Source organism: Chiroxiphia lanceolata, chromosome 14, assembly GCF_009829145.1.
Source record: "Chiroxiphia lanceolata isolate bChiLan1 chromosome 14, bChiLan1.pri, whole genome shotgun sequence".
In the NCBI taxonomy this organism is placed as follows: domain Eukaryota; kingdom Metazoa; phylum Chordata; class Aves; order Passeriformes; family Pipridae; genus Chiroxiphia; species Chiroxiphia lanceolata.
The window spans coordinates 15,993,520-16,013,549 of NC_045650.1; the positions used below are offsets into that span (position 1 = coordinate 15,993,520).

Genomic DNA, 20,030 nt, shown 5'->3' on the forward strand with positions numbered 1-20,030 from the left:
ACTACAAGCAACCTCAGATCTGCTCATTGTTCTCTAGATACACAATCAACACTCTCCTTTTTAGCCATGAGAGAGCTCTCTGTAACACAGATCAAATACACCCCCTTTCCACACAAACAAACCAAGAGATTTCTTCTCCCAGAGATCTACCCTGCACAAGAGCCAACCCCACAGCAACCCATCCTTTGTTTTCCTGCTTCATCTCTTCCCTGGACACATCTTTCTGTGAGGGGGGGAGTTCTCTCACTCTTCCCACCAAGGGTTAATCTCCTTCCCACTGTGACTTGCTCTGCCAAGGAGGCCACACAAACCAGCTGACACCAACCAAGCTGCTCTTTCCTCTCTGTGAAAGGGTCAAGGGGATAAAGCAAATAACAAGCTACACCACAAATAATAAAGGCATCACAGGGAAGTACATGGCTATGCCAGGTGATATAACCTCCTTCAGTTTACTCTCCTCCTCCCAGTCTGATCACCGAGCAGAAGAACCAGCCCCGTTCCCTCCCCTCTTCATCAGCCCACTCCTACAGGTACTAAACACAGGTTTCAAACTATAGGGGGTGGAGAAGAACATCTTCCTATCAACTCCCTAGAGCAATTCCTTCTTTTATCTTGACCATTGGTAAGGAGACTTCCCAGTGTGACCATTCACACTGGTCACACTCATGCCATCTCAGCTGGGACAGAAGCCCCTTCACAGCAGCAGCTCCAGTGACCCGATGGGTCCCCACTTGGCTCCTGCACACCCCACACTCACAGTCACACCAGGTTTCCCCACCAGCTCAACCCCAGGTTTCCTCCCCAGCTCAACCCCAGGTTTCCCAGAGCAGTCTCAGATGTCTCATTCCACAAAGCAAAGTATTCATGGTGCAGTAACACAAAACCAGCTCATGCTGAGCTACCTGCACTAAATGCATCTCTCAGCACCATCACTTTATGTTACTAGTCTTACCTTACCACCCCTGCACAATCCATGCTGTTCCTGCTCTCCTATCTTGTTCTTCACCTTCTTTTCACTGAGGTGCAGTGGCCTAATCATCAGGCTCATCATCTTCACCTGGATCAGATGAGGCTGCTGGCTAACATTTTCCAGGCAGCAGCAATCTCAATCTCTTCCTCCAAGCTATTTCTTAAAACCTCTTCTTCCAAGAATACTTTTACATAACCAACACACCTTCAAAGACAAGGAGGAGCCCATCACAAACCCGGAGAAATCTACTAATAGTAGGTTTGCCTACACTGCTGCCAACAAGTCCATAGCATTTGTAAGGGGACAATCAGATCTGAAAGGACACAAAACCCTTTTCAGCTGGTTGTCTGAATGAATAAAGAAATAATTACTCTTTCCTCTGAAGCTAAATTCAGGCAGATTGGCAGAATTCTCCCCTTGCTCAATGGAAGTAAATATGAGTAAAACAGGTCTGAGCTGCTTTGCCAGTTCAGGGTCTTGGCTATAGAGGAAGCTCTACCTCTCTTTAGCCTGTGACATAAACCACTGGCCTGTGAAGTGCCTGAGTACTTTTATTTCACTGGGGTCATTGAGCTCGGGGAGGTGACAGCTGGGAGGAGGCTAATGTTTGGTGATGATCTAGTTCACACCCTGGAAGACAAATTATCAGCCAGGTGTGGGTGTGAAAGGCACTGGTTGGAGGGATGGGTGATCCCCGCTCAGGGATCACCTGGCTCAGGCACATGCCCTTCCCAGTAACTGGGAACCATGAACAAATTCTCCTTAAAATAAGGAAGTGGAGAAGCAAATGGTGAGATTCTGCAGCTGACTGCATATGCAGCTTCAGGCCAGGACTAGAGAACACCTTCCCTACCCCATAATGATGAGTAACCCCAAATTTCATTGCAGATTACAGTGGCTTACTAAAGCAGTCTGACTACATGATGTACTAAGAATAATTATGATCTACCCATCTTGTTCATAGTAGTCATTAAGTTGCTGTATCTGTAACAGGCTTAATAACAAGGTGAAGAGGGAATGGGGAAGAAAAAAATCATTTACCTGTTTCATTGGTCATTATTTCCTGTATGACTGGGATGTCTGTGTGAGGGGAACTGAGTAGTGGAGAGAGAATTAAAGCACAGAAGATTATATTTAAATAAGGGAGAGTGAGGTCTGTCCTTGTACTATGCCAAAGCAATGGTCTCATTAGTGGGGTGTGTGCACTCAAAGGGGTACACAAGACAATACACTGGAATGGATTAAAAATTAAAAGGAAAAGGAAAAAAAACACCCTAGTGTTTATTCCATCTTTATTTCACCCTTTTTAATTTTGTATGTATGTTTTATAAGGCACATAATATATTAGTACAGTAGTGAGGGTACATGCTCAAAAATATTTTACTGATAGGGGCACATGATCAAGAAGTTTGGAAACCCAAAGGACTGGTTTTGCAGGTAGCACCAGATCAGCTCTAAAACCAGAAGCAGTGCTGAAACAGCAGAACAGCCAGAGCAGGTAAATGTCAAGAGCAGCTACAGTACTCACTGACACTAGTGCTAGGACCAGAATATCCTGCCCTGAGCATCAGACCAGAAGGAAATCACAGTAAAGTGAACAACTCTCCGGATGGTAAAGTTATAATCACAAACCAAGGAAAACTCAATTGTTACATCTTTTGCTGCTCTTCTAAATAATTGCATAAATGTGAGATTCATGCTGTAACAACTCTAATCTGTCTACAGACGATGTTTTAAACCTACCACAGTATTTTTTGCAGACTTCCCTAACTCAAAGCATGTTGTTCAGTATTGGGTGTATGCTGCTTATTAATGGCATTAAGCAAATAGAAAAGCAATTGTTCTGAGAAAAAAAAGTTTATTGAAGTATAAGAACATGAACATTGCTGTAGTAGGTAACAATAATTCCTTTGGGTTTATCCTGGAATTCTTAACAGTATATATATTAACTGATAGATCATAACAGCTCATTTAGAGCTATTAGGTCTATTGCATAAACATGTGGTCAAGAGGTCTTTAATGTACACTGCTGTTACTGCAGACCATAAGAGCTGCTTTGGAGCTGTCAGCCTAGCTTGTGACAATCTATTTTAATCTGAAAAACAACAACAAAAAAAATCCTAATTACTTTGTAGTTGCTGACGCACAATTTAAGCTGATTGTTTGGTGCCATAGCTGAGCATTGTCTGAGCAGGGGAGTTGAAATACTACAGCAACTATAAAGAACAGGTATTGCTACCATCAGACAAATCACAGGGGACTCAAATTCAGAGTTAATAACAGAGACGCCTGCCACATGTTTACAGAGAACAAACAATGAGAAAAGGGAGGATGTGTTTTGTTTAACTCTGTGCTCTGCTACTTTAAAAACCTATGAGGAACCATTAAAGCTATGTTTATAGTTAAAAAGCAATATCTGCTTGCTCCCCCACTTCTCAGCTCAACTGCCTGCTGCCAGCCAGCTGGGAAAGCTCTGCTGGGAAAGGGGGTTCAGCCCAGCCCATCCATTGTAGAAACATGTTTGGATGTAACCAGCACATCGAGAGCTTCCAGCAGAGGAACTCAGTGGAAAGAACAATGCCACCTTTTCCTGTCTTTTGGCCATTTGGCACATTATATTCCTCCTCTGCCCACAAGCACAGACAAGTGGTTGTGAGGGTCAGAGAGGCATACAGCTTTAAAGGCAAGAAATGCGTGGGGTTCAGCTGATTTTAAGCCCAGGCAAAGGCTAATATAAATGCTCAGAAAGCCCAGCTGTCTGTCTCTACCAGGCTCTTTGCTCAGAATGTGATTCTCTATAATCATGTCATTCAAAGAGACTTTTGCTAAGTACTGAGGGAAAAGTGGCTTCCTTTGGTGAGGGGAGGAAAATGCCTGTTGCTGCAAGCCATCCATCATCTTAAAAAAGTTCAAGATGTACTAAAGCTCCCTAAATTTTTATTCCCAACAGCACAGGATAAGATCAGTGTTTCCTTGACGGGCACTCCTCCCATGTCAAAACCTACTTCCCAATACAGTTTTGCAGACATTCACCTGCCTGCTAGGTTGGATAATAAATAAATGCCCATCATGTCTTTATTTGAGAAAGATTTTCTTCTTGCTGCTTTTTTCCTTCTCCTTGCACAACTGGAGAAAGCTATCCCCCTCCCCTGCTCCCACCTCCCCCCAGCTAGGAAATAGTCATTTTGAGACAAGACCTTAAAATTGATGATTTTGAAAGTTTTCCCTATTGCCATGCTGTTCTGCTCCTGCATTCCTGTGGTGCCAACAGATGAAGTTGTAAGCCTGTTCGCCTCCCTGCATCTAATCCTGATACTACTCAGCAGCAGGGAAGGTGGGCAAATGTTCACTAGCAGTTGTTGGCAAAGAAACACAGCAGGATTTAAACTGGATGATGCCACTGCATGTGTAAAACAACCATTTGAGCAAATGCTGCTACAGTAGCATCTTTAACCAGTAAAACAGAATTTGCTGTTAACCTTTTGTTTTCTAGCTAGCTGCACTGATGAGTTATGATTAATTGTAGTTCTGTTTAAAAAAAACCAACAAACAAGACCCAAAACCAACAACTAACCAATATTATAGATAAAAAAATATAAGATGAGTGCTTTTAGCAGTTGCTGTGACAGATTTTTAGTGTGTTCACATATAAGAAAAACAAATTGCAAAAGCAAAATAGAAATAACATTCTGTTGCATTCTGGTAAAATTTTCCATGTCATTTTTCACTTCCTTCTCTTCCCTTCCAGTTTGCACAGCCTGGTCTTTAGCTGATGTGCCCTAACCCCAGATGTTTCACAGTTTAACCATAGTCATTTTATGGCATTCTAGGACTGCTATGAATGGCAACCACCATAACAGTAATTTGCCCTGCTTAGCCACTACTCAAAAGCTTGATATGGATCCCCTACTGTGACATCAAAACAACACCACCCCAATAACAGTTTTCCCCCAGGCTTTCAGGTTTCCTTGCTTCCCACAGTTGTTCACAGAGACCATAAGAGCTCCTTCCTTCAAACTGAGCTCTGTCATTCTTTAAAGTTATCAGTTTGGTATCTGAGAAATATAACTTGAAATATCAGCTATCAATGCACCCAGTGTTAGGAACGGGGAATGAACTTTTCCCTGTCCTTCCTTGAAGCTGATGGGAAAAGACTCATCACACAGCCAACCACAATGAACTACTGTAATTCATAAGGCCATGTTTAATTGAAGAAATTGCATTTTGGCAATGCTGGTACCTACCTGGTGCATTTAACTGAAACAGGATTTCCCCATAAGGAAATGTATGCAAGAGTATTTTATAGCTGTGTATTATCTCCCTGGATCTCCTACTTGTGCCATAAGTCCTAAGCAAAGGATGTTTTCTGTCCTTTTTGTTGGCATAGTTTCTCCATCCACACATTTAAATCAAGTGCTGGATCAAGTGTCTTCAATAGGGAAATATTTAAAACTTGGAGAGTCAGTAAAAACCTGAACAGGAGCCTGGGCAAGGGTGTAGTACTAAATGGCAGGCCAAGCACTTGTGTTAGAAAATTCCTTTTCTAAAGGCAAGTTGTTCTGATCATTTCACTTCATGACCATAGGTGGAATATTGAACAGCTCTAGTCTTACAGACTGAAAAATCCCATACCTGGAAACCAGGGAGACTGATGCAGCAGGACTACAGCATCCACGGCCACGCTCTCTACACAGGGCAGCTCTTTGCAGAATTGCCATCACCCCTCCCACGTTGCCTGAATGGCAGCTGACACAACCACCCCTGCAGAGCCAGAGATGGTGGTGGGTACCACAGAGGAACAGCTGCTGCAGGGTGAGGCTCTGCTCCACTTACCTGTACACAGAACACACACATGTGCTCAAAGAGTTATCTGCTTGGATGGGAGATACACATAGGATAGAGGGCTCTGGGAGGAAGCAGTGCAGGAAGAAACGTGCCTTTTGTGAAGGCACTTGGAAGCACCTCAGTGAAACTCAGAAGGCCAGAACAGTACAGCTGTGGACAGTTTTTCCCTTTGATCTGGCAGAAACCATTTTTTAAATTTTTTTTTCTTCCAGCGTTTTGTAGGAACAAAAAAGGTTTGAGGCACAAACATCAGAAGCAAAGTTGAGTTGGACAGAACCAGTCACTCCACTGGGACCTTGCAAGAGAACATAGAACACTTTTCCAGAGAGACCTTTACACTTCATTTTAGCTGTGCATCCAACCCTAGGTCAGCAAGGATCAGAGGAACCATAACATTTTAAAATTACATCCCTTACATGGAGACAAGCTCAGAAAATGTTTGTTGAGCAACAAAGCACATTCTCCTCCTATATCTGCACTCTCTGGCATTGCATGAATTTCAGCTGGGTAAAATAGGCCTCAGAACTGAACCCCAAGCCTTCAAACATATAAGACAAGTTCCCCCGTCACTGAGATTTTCCTTTAATACAAATTTGTATTTGGCTTAGGATTTTATCTATTCTCTCACTCTAACTCTGTAGTGTGAAACTTGGGTTTCATTCCATTGTATTTATTTTTTAAAGTTCTCGTGACTTTGAAAGCTTTCTAAAGGTCAAACGCACAGAACTACCAGATATTGCCACAACCACCCACAGTGTCATGCAGCCATTTCATATTGCTTTAAAGCTTTCTAAAAAATTTATTGCAACCCTTTCTCTTCATCTCACAGAACGTGGTGAAAGGTGTGGGTTTGGTGTCAGAGGGAACAGAAAGTGAGCCAAACCCTTTGCCATTAGCCATGATGCAGGCTCTGGGTGATGTGATGAACGGCTGGCTGGCTGTTGAAGCCCTCTCGTAGCTCCCATCTCTAGGGCAGCAGCATCCACTCCTGGACACAGCTATTGTGCATTGGCACAAGGTGTTTAGCCTTGTATTTATTTAATCTGTGTGAAGATAAAGAGGGATGTTCCACTGAGAGCTCTTTTGTTTCACTCTGTATCAGTTCAATGGGAGAGAGAGCAGAGCTAAAGCCACAAGCAATGGTTTGTATATCTGGTAAGTCTTCTAAAGCCTTGTCATCATATGCTGTATTATGTTGTCTTTTTTTACCAAGTGACCATTGCTCTATTGTACACCATCTGCCTTTTTGGGACTTGATGAACCACACTGTAAAAGGCAGAAATCAATAAAGTTCTCTAGAAGCCAAAACCACTGAGGGAAAAACGTTTTCCTGCAGCACCATCTTGTGGTCCCTGGTTTTAGTACTGAACTTGTCCCTCCCTCTCCCTGGGCCGGGAAGGTGGAAGGTCTTTTTCTGCAGATTTGGGGACCACACCCAGCCATCATCAGCTTCTTTGCAAGCCACAGAGGCACTGTGAAGAGCCTGGTAAAAATGCCAGAGGATCTGAATATTCACTAGTGGAAGTAAGCAGCAGATCAGCTGATCAAAACATCCACCTCTGTGTGACAATGTCAGTACAGTTCACATCACATGCAGGCCTGTGAATGAATATCTGTGATTTGACCCTAAGGTGGCAATATTGACCTTCAATAATAATAAAACAGCTATTATGGCATTTTAGATACAGATGGCAGTTATTTATGCAATACCCACGGCTTGACAGCTATTGATTCAATGAATTCTCAAGCTAATAAAGAAATTAAAATGCAAAATCAGAGCTTTTGCCTTCTTCAAATGAAAAGCAAACTTCCAGCTTTTCAGAACATTTTTACAACAAAATTGCTACATGGCAAAGGACACGGCCCAAGTCCATGCTCTGTGCTCCTGACTGCTGTCCCACTAAGAGGAGCATAACCCTGGCTGTGACTTCTTCATCTCACCTCCTCCTCCTCTTACAGCACATGCATTTTGCTTATGCTCATCTTGTTCTGGTGCTGCCAGACACAGTTCCTGCAGGCCCATTGATTGCTCACTGTTAAACACAGTTGTTTTATGGGTGTGTGTCCCCTTGTCAGGACGTTATGTGACACTGAGAGCAGTTGTGCTGTCAAAGACATGGAAACAGAAGGGATTTACTGCCCTTCAAATCAAAATCATGAAGCACCATAGGAAAGCCTACCTTTTCTTGCTCTCTCCACAGTCACCAGCCATGAGGATCTCTGTGGTTTGTCACATGCACAGTTCAGCTGTGACAGTGCCTCTAAATTCATGGAGCAGGAAACCGTTTTTGACTTTGTCAAAATGTCTATAGACATATTCCACCACTCATAAAAATAATATGAAGAAAGAGCAAACACACAACAGATTTGGAAGGCAAACAGAGCTCTGTTCAGTCTCCATCATTCTGCTGCTCCACATCAAAAATACTGCAATACTTTTGCTTACAAAATTATAACCAAACCATCTGTAATAAAATGCTTCTGGCAATGGTTACAATGTCAGGCTTTAAAGCTCCTGCATATAATTATGTCTGACCATCAGTAAGCACTTCAACAACTTCATGAGACTGCCCATATGCATATTCCAGCCCCATTACACTTGGATTTTAAGATATGCTTTTTTTTTTAGGACTGATGAAACTAAAATAATTATTAAGTGGGGAATTCTGAAAGTACAGTTTCTAAGAATCCTCATAATATTTACTCTCCAGCCTAGGAGCAAAGCTCCCTTCCTGCCAGTCGTAGCTCTTGGAAATTCTGCTACATGGACCTTGCAACCCCAAAGAAAAATGACAATTGTTTGCATTATTATGGGTGACATTGATTTCTACTGACACTCTTTTAGGTACTTAATCCTACTTTGCACTCAGCTGTTGGAAACTGCTAAAAGTTTGTTTCTTCTATTTTTGTTGCACTAGAGAGAAACAGAAAGAAATTGCATTTTGGAATCACCTACCTTGGGAGATGGGCCATCTGAAGACCAAAAAAAGTTCTGTGGTGCAGCCATATAGCACAGAGAGAAACAGTGCCAGAGATAACACTCCCACAGTTTCCTTGAATACTCTGTATTTTTGCCAAGCAGATCTTCAAAGCAATTGCCCAACAAGAGATTTCCCAAATCTTCTGTACCCTGGTAAGGAATTAGTCCTTCTCCTCAGCCAGAGTAGCACTGCTGTGCTGTGGGGCCATCCAATACTGAGAGTGAGTTTCCCTCACTACCAATTTAATGAGGGACAACACTCTCTTAATCTTATTATAAGACTGACCCCTAAACTGAAATGGGCACATAACTGGTATCTTTATATCCCTCCACAAGGATGCTACAGGGCTAAAAGAACACTGACTTTATTATTCAGGGGTTGCCATGAGCAGTTTGCCTTTCAGCTTTACCAGTTTTTTTGTACAGGAGGTATGGAATGAGCACAAGGAACTGTGAATGAAGAACTTTTATTGCAAAATCAATAGTATTATCAAGGGTTAACGACACTGTATTACTTCAATACTAAAACCAAACGTGTCATTTTCTAGGAGGTAGGCAAATAATCCTGGTGTCTTCAGCTTGGTCTTCAAGAGGAGGTGGATGCTCCTATACACTAAAGAGAAAAAATCCCCAACCATGAGTATGATCAGATTTAGGGACATCTTTACGTTTCTGCCAAATCAATACTCACCCTGAAATATTTCCTTGTTGTCTAATGACCTCATTGACATTGTTTTATTTCATTGTGACACCTTTAGTAGGCTGTAGTTTGGCATGTTCATGTGAAGTAAATAGCATTTCTCTCTCAGATCACATTTGTTTCAGCACCCAATTGCTCTTTAGCATTGAGGAAGAATGCCAGGATACGGAGCTGTGTGGATGCATCAGCTGAAAAACACCCCTCTCCATACAGAAGGACAGTTTTTTCAGTGTCTGTAAATGGATCTGCATCTCCTGAAAGCTGCAAACCCATTGCTTTTCCACTTTCCCAGGCAACACAGTCTGCACATGGGATAAGGAACACTGAAATGGCACAGGGCTTTAACCCAGGGCTGTAACACTGCCCATGGCTCTGCTGTCAGTTAGCAACAGCAACCAAATTCTTGCAAACTCATTACTTCTCCCACAGCAGAAACTGAAGGTGATCCCTGATAAAAAGTGCCTTTTGACAATGTCTGCTGGACTGGGAGGCAGCAGGTGTTTAGTAATGCATATCTTTAGTATTCTACACAGAATTAATAAAACTGTCCTAAAATGAAGGAACAGATCAATATCTCAAGGTTAGCTTACCTTCTTCTTTTTGTCCTCATGGCTCTTTCTTAAGTCAATCCAGTAAATGAACCTCTTCATCATTAGTCTCTTCACGACGTTCTCTTCTCTCTCGTGCAATCTGCCGAACTTTTTTGCTTATCCCTTGTACAGGATTGATACAGGGACTGCAACACATTAAAACAACAGCTGAAATTGGCTGACTGCCAAAGCAGGAATTTAGAGAAGGTCACATAGACTTCAGCCATGAAATCCTAGCTCCAGTGAGAAACCTCCCAAAGCTGCAGCTGATTTCAGGAACCATCACAAGGTTCATCTCTAGACAATAGGTTAAAGTGAGGAAAAGCATTTCAATATGCTTTTCCCACCTCTTACACTTCCTTCATGAATTTCACCTCACCTTCGGATTCATATAAGTTGGAAAATACCTTAAGGTATTTAAGGTATTAAATCCAACCGTTAACTCAGCACTAAACCAGTCCACCACTAAACCATGTCCCCAAGTGTTACATCTACATGGCTTTTAAATGCCTCCAGGGCTGGACTCAACTACTTCCCTTCCTATTCCAATGCTTGACAACCCTTGCTGTGAAGGCATTTTTCCTAAAATCCAATCTAGATCTCCCCTGGCACAGCCTGAGGCTATTTCCTCTTGTCCTGTTGCTTGTTACTTTAGAGAAGAGACTGACCCTCACTTGGGCACCTCTTGTCAAACAGCCACCCCTTGCCACGTAGCACAGGGACCTGCCAAACCTTTCCAGGGCTTTCCCTAGTTGCCCAGGTTTGCTCTCTCTCTCTTTTTTTTCTTGTCAATATAGACTCCTATGGAAACACACAGTGGAGTTCAACAATTATCCCAAATTTCAACAGCAAAAGCCCTCTTATCTTTTTGATAACTCTGGAGAACCACTTTTACTTTTCTGCACATCCTTTGCAGTACAGACTTGGCATTGTACATGGGGTCCTCTCAAAAATGACTGTACAATGCTGAAAACAATAGAATTTCCACACAGAGAGAAGGTTTTTGGCTCATTAAAGGAATGCTTTTTAAAGCAGTATTCTCTATCAACTGTCTCTAAAATCAGTAAAGCTCAAAGTCTGATAGGATTGCTTCTTTCCTAGAACTCAAAGATATGATGTTGGAAATTTAAACCATTTAGCATCTGGTTAATCACCACATTAAAAAACAAAGCAAAAAAAACCAAGTCATAGCAGAAGAGCAATATTCCTAATTTCACTGGCTATGAAAAAACACAGAAACAATCATTTAAACATTAATGTGAATTCCTTCAAAATGAACACATATTAATTCATTTTCCAGATAATTTATGGTAATTTCATGTTGATTCTTTGCCTCCTGTTTTCAGAGTCATGGATGACTCAGTGCAGCTCTCTGTATGCTGAGCATCAGCTGCTGAGCACAGTGTAAGATGTAATGTGGAGATTTTCACAGCAGGTTCTGTCAAAATGTGGAACTCCACAGCAATAGCCATCTGCTAAGCAGCCACATTAGTAAAGTCTATGTGTGTGTATACATGGATGTATATGATCCCACACAGGCTACTATACCTTAGTAGTGCAAAAGTTTAACAGCTGGGGGGAAAAAAATCTCCACTAAAAAGACAATTCTGTCATATTTACCAAGCTGTAGCACTAGCCATTCAATATGAATTACTATCTTAGAAAATAAAGTACAACTATGTTAATTCCTTCCATCCCATTGTAATGACTTTGATGTTGTGGAACTTACATTTCCCCACTATATTAAGAACACATACACATGCTGAAATCTTCACAGTATCAAACTAAACTCAACTGCTTGCATAGAACTCACAGGCTGTAATGTGCCCTATACATTAAAAAACCCCATGCTGCACATTAGAAGTATATTTAGAGATAATTAATTCCCAAGCACACTCACAGCACATCTTTCTTATTCTCTTCGGGCCTACTACTTTGTTATTCCCTTCCGTGTCCTACTGTGTAACTCCAGGTCTGTCCTGGAGGCCTTCCTGTTTTATGTGCAACTTCCCAAGCAAGTGAAGTTAAGATTAAGCCCAAGTTCTTTATAACCAGGTCTTTAGAAATAGTACTAGGGCATTAAATCACTTTTTTTCCTTAAGCCAAATTGACTCTGTGTTTTATATACCTTCAAAATAGAAGGTCTCATCTTTTGTGTTTGCACATTAGTTCCTCGCCTTTTTTTTCCAAACTTTTCTCCCCTCACCTACTTAAAAGATGTCAGTTTTCCATATTTTCACTGTTTAGAAGCAGTACTTCTTAAATTTGCTCTGGTGACGCTCTAACATTTACCTTCTCTGCAAAATGGCACAGCAGCAGATTGGTAGAAGCCCCAAAATCAAAAATCCTCCTCCGGTGAGCAAAATCAGGCGAATTGCCAGTTGCACATCTGTAGAGTCAGCAGAAGTTTGCATTAGTTCTGAAATATTCTAATATATCCACTGAGGTACAGGTGACAGAGATCAGCCTCTAACAGAGACATCTTTACTGCCACGAAGTCACAGCCACGCTGCCACTTCGCTTAGACAGAGGTTTGGTCAGCAAAACTCTTGACAACATTTATACCTTAAGACTTTAGTAAATACCGAGGAAAATTGCCATCTCTTAGCTGAATTTAGAATTGGACTCAATGATCACAAAGGTCTTTTCCAGCCTAAATGATTCTAGTATTCTATGTATGTATCTTAGGCAGCAACACAATGGCAAAAGACTAAGTGTTAGAAATGAGCTCAGGTGAGAAAGAATTGGTCTCAAATTTCACCTGAGTTCAAATAGCACAAGTGTTTGTTTAGTTTCACAGGTAACTGGGGTTTGAGTGAGCCCAGGGCATGGGGTAGGATTGAGTGGGGGGAATAAATAATAATAATAAAACCCAAATAAAGTCCCTTGAAAGCTTCTTTAAGAATAGAGACAAAATCTTTCAAATGAATGCTATTTGTCTACTTCATAACTTTTGCAGCATTTTCAAAAGCCCTCATTTTATTCCTGGTGAAATTGAAGACAAAACTCCCAGAGAGGAATGATTCAGTATGCAGCTTGTGACCATCTTACAAACAAAACTGCCATGAGTCCAATATCTGCTAAGTGCTTCTATTTTGTCAACAGATTGCTACAAGGCAAACAGTAACTGTTTTCTTTGGACATATGCTGAATATCCAGGAGCGTTCAAGAAGCTGATTAATCTATGAACAAATAATTCAGTAAAATAATCAGCCTTTGATATTGATGTCCAAACAATAAAAGCTTAACTGGAATGAGGAATCAAGCAGTCACAGCTGAATAAGCATATTTAATTTTGACATTTGCTTGAGTATGTGTCTTAAAAGTGAGCAGAAGAGATATAATTTTCTCTGTACAGCTCTTCTTCTTGCCGTAGTGAAGTGTCTTCTATACATAATATAAAGGCCCAGGCTGGGAATGAATATTATTAAAACATTCAATTTCTGTTGTATGCCCCTAACTAACAAACCAGGTAAACCACATCCAGTTCCTTCACCTTTTCTTTACAGCACTTTCATGGAGTCACTACTACTTTGGATTAAACCTCCTTTCCACAAACAAAGCTTTTACTTCACTTTTTATATGAACATATGTGACTATGTTTCTTTGTATGTCACTTGTTCTCTGCTCGTGCTGGGCTGGACAAGACATCCAGACAACTCTCTATCAGTGCATTGTTTTCTTTATTAATACATATGAAGAAATAAATGCAAGCTAACACTTCCTTTAAAGAGAAGGGGTGTCCTGAAGAACTGAGGTTATATAGGGCAATGAAAATTGTGTTGTCTGAGCAGAACACTTGGCCGTGAGGCTGAAAGCCACAGCACCAAACTTACCATCTTTAACTGGCATGTGACACTGCAGGTCCTGGCCAATTTTCATAGGGCAACAGTGATTTTTCAAGCATTCAGATTTATTAAAGCTTTCTACTCGACAAGGAATTAAGGGTTGCTCGTTGCTGAGACGGCATGCTTGATAAAGGGAAAAAAAAATAAAAATCAGGAAAGATTTCTACCCTAGGAGAAATGCCCAAGTAGAGGGAAGCCATCACTTCGGTGTCTCTAGTATGTTAACTCTGCCAAAAAACAGTATCATTGACTTCCATGTATGTTCTTTCCCAAAACCTAATCAATCTTTACATTAAAATGAACAGAAGGGCATAGAAAATTTGCGTTGTTTCTGTAAGAAACAATTACAAAGCTGAAGTTAAACACCATCCTGCCACTTCTTTTGTACTTAGGTTTGTAAAGTAAGGGAAAAACAACAAATTAAATTTTCTGACTGGATTGTTTTGAATTAAAAAAAGAAAACAGAAATTTAAGGCAAATTTTTTTTTTTGAAGGACTATGTTGCAACCAACCACTTCTGCTTGGCACTAATTATATGTTTCTATAAACAGCTGAAAATCAGCTGAAAAAAACCCCACATTATTTTGTTATTGAACAAAATATTTAAACAATTTAAAAAATTTTCTATTTAATAACAGATTTATTGATAATCATGAGATCCTTTCTGGGAACAGCTTAAATGTATAAGATAGTCATAAATAGTAGATGTCTCTGTACATTTAATTCCTGGAAAATATCATATAACATCCCTTATGTGACAGAGCAGCTGCAAAGCATCATTTGGTTCCAACAACACTCCCAGGACTGGTTGCATTGTCAGTCTCACATTTATCACAGACATGACTTGTAGCCAAATTCGGTTTGTTAAATAGGGGATCAGGCTTTTCACCAGTCCTCTGTGTTTCCTTAGGGCTAGGTGTGAGTAATACTGGGGGAGGTATACTGCTATGAAGGTGATGTAGAAATGTATAGAGCTGAAAAGCAGTACTTCTGCTTGTCCTATTGGTCTGAGATCTAGACGTTGAACCAGGCTTGCAATTTTTATACATAAAAAACCTTTTCTGTATGCATAAATATTATCTTTCTTATTGATATTAGCAAATTAGCATTGTGATTTCTGTCTCAATAAATCTATGAAAAAAATGTAGTTCTTGTCATTTAACTTTAGCAGTCCAAAGGTGAGTGGATCAGCCTACTCTCACAGCCCTGGAGTCTTCCCCAGCCAGTAGAAGTGGCAGAAACACCAGTGTGGGGCGAAATCCTTCTCTCATTTAGGCCGTGCCAAATTTATGTCTGCATGGGAAGACTAGAAAACTAGTTCAGATGAGATACAGCAAAGCCAGGCACGGTGGATCCTGTGCAAAACTTTCCAGCACAATTCCAGCATTTCCAGCATGATCACATCCCTGAGGGTGGGAGGGTTTTGCAGGAGGGAAGCAAATTTGTGATTGCTCCAAAGGCACATTTAACAATACCATTTTCAAGAGATCTAGTGAATTTTAGTCTGAGGGTTTAAAATACATTAAATGCTGACAGGCAGGGGTGGGAGGATGGACTGGAGGTGAGGCAGAAGTGGAAAGGGAAGAGAGAAACAATGCTGCCATGGTGAAGTGCCACTTACTCATTGGCCTGAAGAAGCTTAAGAGAGATTCGAATACACCTTTCAGTGTCATGTTGGGATTGTTGGGTGCTGCTTCACTTTGTCCTAAACCTTGCTGCACTGGCGCTGCAAGAACTGAAAGTTTACAATGATTAGCTCATTACTATCAAAATATCCATAATTAATTTAATGCAATTATATTTTCATGCTGATTATCACTCATTATGAAGGCATTTACAGTCATTATGAACTGTGCCTACTGAGGGCCAGCAAGGTTAAGCACAGATGTCTTTCTGTTGTATTCACTTATATTACTTCAAATTGCTTCATGAACCACAATGAGTAAAGAACTAAAGCTGTAAAATTTAAATTAAAGTATCCATTCAGGTGGAAACTGTCAAGGATAAAAAGCCCTGCTGTTCACCTACAAGGTTCAGGTTACATGAAAATGTTTTATTGTATCTACAGTTATATTTCTCTTATGTACACAAGCAGAACATTCAGCCTTTTGGACAAAGATCAGACCCCAGCCAAAACACAGAAAAGTGGTGAAAGGCACCTTTATTAGACACAAACATGCATCTATCCCAATATTTTGCTTCACACAGTGACCTACTGCAGTTGTGTAGGAAAGAGCAAAATATCCTGAATATAGAGGTACTGCAGTATTTTCCCAAACCCTAGTGATTTCTTGCTCTGGGACTTCTCAATCACCTTTCATTTACACTACTCTAAAAAATGTGGTGTCAGTAAACCTTGCTGCCTCCCCACATCTCTTTTTCATTAAACCAAAAGTGCAAATCACAGTGGGACTCCACTGGCAATCAACCACTCCCCAATGAGGGGGAAAAAAGAAACCCAGGATTCCCCCCCTGCCTGCCTTTTTTTCTCTACGTGAGAGAAACTTACACCATCACAACTTTAATAGCTTTCTGTGATGGACTTTGCTGAAAGCCATTTCATGGTTTTAGAGTTCCTTGAGAACAGAAGTGAGGTTGCAGCCTAACCAAAAACTAAGGTATTGAACAACAATCTTTTGGATAATTATTGAGCAAACAGCAACAAGAGCACAAATTCCCTACTTGTCCTGGGGCACAGCTTGCCCCTTCTGTGCCATACAAAACTCCCTTGGGAAGACGAAGCATCAGTGAAGGGAGAATTGAAGGTATTGTCAAAATAGAGAATCTGAAACTAATGTAGAACAGAAACATGACCACCAAAGCTCACACCAACAGCTATGTCATGGGGCCCCTCTCCCTGCCAGTGAACAGTACAGAAGAGCAGAAAATTTTAAAGATTCTGTAATAATTTCACAGGAATTTCATGAGATGAGGTTTACAGCGATAAATTTGGTAAGAATTATCTGAAAACACGGCCATGGCTGCATTATACACAACTCCCTCCTGCCAGAGTTTAAAGAGACAGGAGCCATACACGTACAGAGGTTTAATGGACATTGCTGTATTTATCACATTTTATCTGTCTTAGAGCTCACACTCCAACCTTCCCACTCTGGAAGCCTTTTACAACGACACAGCAATTGAGAGCCTTTCATCAAGAGCTGAACAGGGAGTCCCTAAGTCTGATTTCTTAATGCATTAAGGATCAGACTCAAGCTTAACCTGTGGCCTGATCCTTTATACATGTCAGATGTACAAATTTAACTTTTGTTGTGGGTGCAAGTTATCAGACAAAATCTTTTCAGTCATTTGCTGTAGTAAGCAAATACATCAATTCTCAACAGACTATAAGAACACCTTTAATAGTATGCTAGAACAAAAAAAGTCAAAGTGACATAAAAAATAGAAGAATCTATAACCAAAGTTAAAATAAAAGCAAGATGCACTGCCAGGGATGAAACAAGCAGCATTTCTGGTACAGATGCACAGAGGGAAAGGGGAAAGTTGCAGGAAAATTTTTTTTTTGCTCTATTTAAGTCTCAGGACTGATCAATCCCCTCTGGAGTAGCTGCTTGTAATATTTCTCAGTATTTTTCAATCATTCCCAAGGCAACAAAACTGTCAACTTCCTGCTAGTAGAAGTAATTGCTGCTTCTTTGAAAATGCTTTTCCCCTTGCAATACTCACGTGAATGGATGCTACAAAGCAGGATCAGGACCATGACGACCCACGCTCGATGGGTGTCAATGGGCAGCATTACTGCAATAAAACCAACAGCAACAACAGGAACAGGGTCATGCATAAAAAAATTATTGGTCTTAGCTTCGCATTTATGGCTTAGAACAAACCTGACAGCTGATTGCTACACAGAGAACAACTGCCTTTTTTTTTTTTTTATAAGAAAGGAGGCCAAACCTAGTGAATACATATATATTTTGGCAAGAAATGATTCTGAAGAAATTACTCACTTAAAGAGAGTTTAAAGGAAGGCATCCCGTTAACGGAGACTAGCAAAAAAATTATCTCTCTGAAGTGTCCTAGAGCTGGACACCTGGCACTTAAAAAGATCATTTTTAGGTAAAAATTTTAATCCAGGTTCAATGAGCAGAATCAGGACTGAAGAATGAAAAATTGTCGAAAGCTTAAAACTGAATTCTGGTGTAGCTCGTTGAGTTCTTCAGTCTTTTTAAAATTGGAACATATGCTTTGGATAACAATTTTAAAAAGACTACATTACGGACAAAAACATTTCAAGAAATCCCCAAGTCATTCATAGTAATTTAACAGCAGGTTTAAGCTGTGTTTTGTACCCCCAACCAACCCCTGATGACTGCTTTGCCAGATGCTGTATTTCACTTTGCCTGCTGCTCCTCTTTTAACCTCAAAAGGTCTTTTTTCAATTATTACAACTTAGTTGTGAAGACACCTTAAATCTAGAGACTATTTTGCAAGTATTGATAAGGGGAGAATCCCATTTTCTGAAGTGCTATACAGGGAAAAGACTGGCTGTATTTCACACAGATAGTGCCCTCTGAAGGGTCAGCTCTCTCAGCACTCCTGCTGCTCAGTGAGGAGGTTCCCTGCCCTCAGATATACCTGTGCTATAGAGGAATACACACATATAGAGAGGAATTCTGTCCCATGGAGAAACTTTAATCTGGTAGTTAAACATGAAATTATTTCTTAAGAGGACAGGAATCATTTTTCCAGGATACCTATTAAAATCCAATACCATTTAGGACAAAGTGGGAAAATGCTTTTAGGGAGAAGGAAAACAAGGGAGATGAAGAGAAAATTCTTGTTCTTGCTATTACTTACTTCTTTTGCTGTTTTCTCCACTCTTGCTGGAGCAGGACACTTGCAGCTCTCCTGAGTACAGCACCTGCAGACTGGCTACACAGGACCATGACAACCATGGAGTCAAAGCACATCACAATGGGCTCCCCACAGTTACCACCAGCAGCTCAGATGGATGGAACAGGATGGATCAACAGAGGGGCCACAAAACAGCTGAATGTGTTTTGGGAAAAATAAGCCCCTCCAGAGACTGTTAGAAAGCCTCTCAGTCTTCTAATTCACTAAGTTAAAAACAAGTTTGTACTTTTAACAATCACACTTAAGTGTGCAACACAGAAACACCACCTAATTCTGCAGACCAGGTAACAGATGCACCGGATTAAAACACATCCCTCTCAGACCAGAAAATGTTTGGTCAGAGTGCTTATTTAGAGCTTCTCACTGATCCATGAAAGGTGAATTAATTAGGTAACAGGATCATCCCATTGGTTCACCAAATATTTGCACACTTGAAGCACAAAGTTGAAACATGCATTTCTTAGACCCAGAAAACCAAACATATCCTGGGTTGCATCAAAGGAAACATGGCTGAGGGAGGTGATTCTGTCCCTCTGCTCCATTCTCATCAGACCCCACTGGGCATAGTGCAGCCAGCTCTGGAGATCTGTCCTCATTTCATCGGGGAATAGTTCAATTTCTTCTTAGTAGCTGGCACAGTGCTGTGTTTTGGATTTAGGATGGGAATAACGTTGAAAACACACTGATGCTTAGTTGTTAAGTAGTGCTTGCTCTCAGCCAAGGACTTTTCAGTTCCCAAGCTCTGGCAGCGAGCAGGTGCACCAGGAACCAGGAGAAAGCAAGGCCAGGAATGCTGGCTCACTCTGGCCAAAGGGATATTCCACACCATACAACATCATGCTCTGTGTATAAACTGGGAGGTAGTCAGGAGATGCCAACTGCTCCCTTCCCTGCCTCCAATTCTCGTCCCCATTGGGAGGGCAGAGGGGGAAGAGGGGACTGAGTTGCCAGATGGGGTTAAACCACAAGCCCCCAAATTAAAGGATGTGGACCTTTGGGAGCTTGCCCAGAGAAGGGTCATGAAGATGATCAGAGATAAACAGCTCTGCTGCAAAGAGAGGCTGAGGGACCTTTGGTTGTTAAAGAGTGACTCTCTTTAACCTAAAGTGTGTGCAGCATTAGCTTATTAAAATAAGCAACAATGTGCTCATTGTTTCATTCTATACCCAAACCAGACACAGCCACTCTCAGTAGTACCAAAGAGGAGATACTTTGAAATATC

The 20,030-nt window shown here is 41.0% G+C and overlaps 1 protein-coding gene across 2 annotated transcripts; it reads right to left on the reverse strand.

Annotated features, from left to right (window-relative positions):
* Positions 1 to 9,246: 9,246 nt before the first annotated feature.
* FMR1NB (FMR1 neighbor) lies at positions 9,247 to 18,877 on the reverse strand. Of its 2 annotated transcripts, none has more exons than XM_032701984.1 (7): positions 18,752 to 18,877; positions 17,621 to 17,692; positions 15,555 to 15,668; positions 13,922 to 14,056; positions 12,378 to 12,474; positions 10,086 to 10,231; positions 9,247 to 9,408 (listed from the first exon to the last, which is right to left on the reverse strand). In XM_032701984.1, the coding sequence occupies exons 2-6, from the start codon at positions 17,688 to 17,690 to the stop codon at positions 10,120 to 10,122; spliced, it is 528 nt and encodes a 175-aa protein (XP_032557875.1). In that variant the 5' UTR covers positions 17,691 to 17,692; positions 18,752 to 18,877; the 3' UTR covers positions 9,247 to 9,408; positions 10,086 to 10,119. The 2 variants fall into 2 exon arrangements, with proteins under 2 accessions (XP_032557875.1, XP_032557876.1); XM_032701985.1 differs by having other exon boundaries at positions 18,755 to 18,870.
* Between the last annotated feature and the right edge of the window lie 1,153 nt (positions 18,878 to 20,030).

What these genes read in the sequence shown, in the direction of transcription:
- FMR1NB (XM_032701984.1), bottom strand. Translation starts at nt 17,690, where the DNA reads ATGCTGCCCATTGACACCCATCGAGCGTGGGTCGTCATGGTCCTGATC. An exon ending in GCTTTGTAGCATCCATTCAC is followed by an intron (nt 15,669 to 17,620) that starts GTGAGTATTGCA and finishes GTAAACTTTCAG; the next exon opens with TTCTTGCAGCGCCAGTGCAG. An exon ending in TGTGCCATTTTGCAGAGAAG is followed by an intron (nt 10,232 to 12,377) that starts GTAAATGTTAGA and finishes AATGTGTTGCAG; the next exon opens with TCCCTGTATCAATCCTGTAC.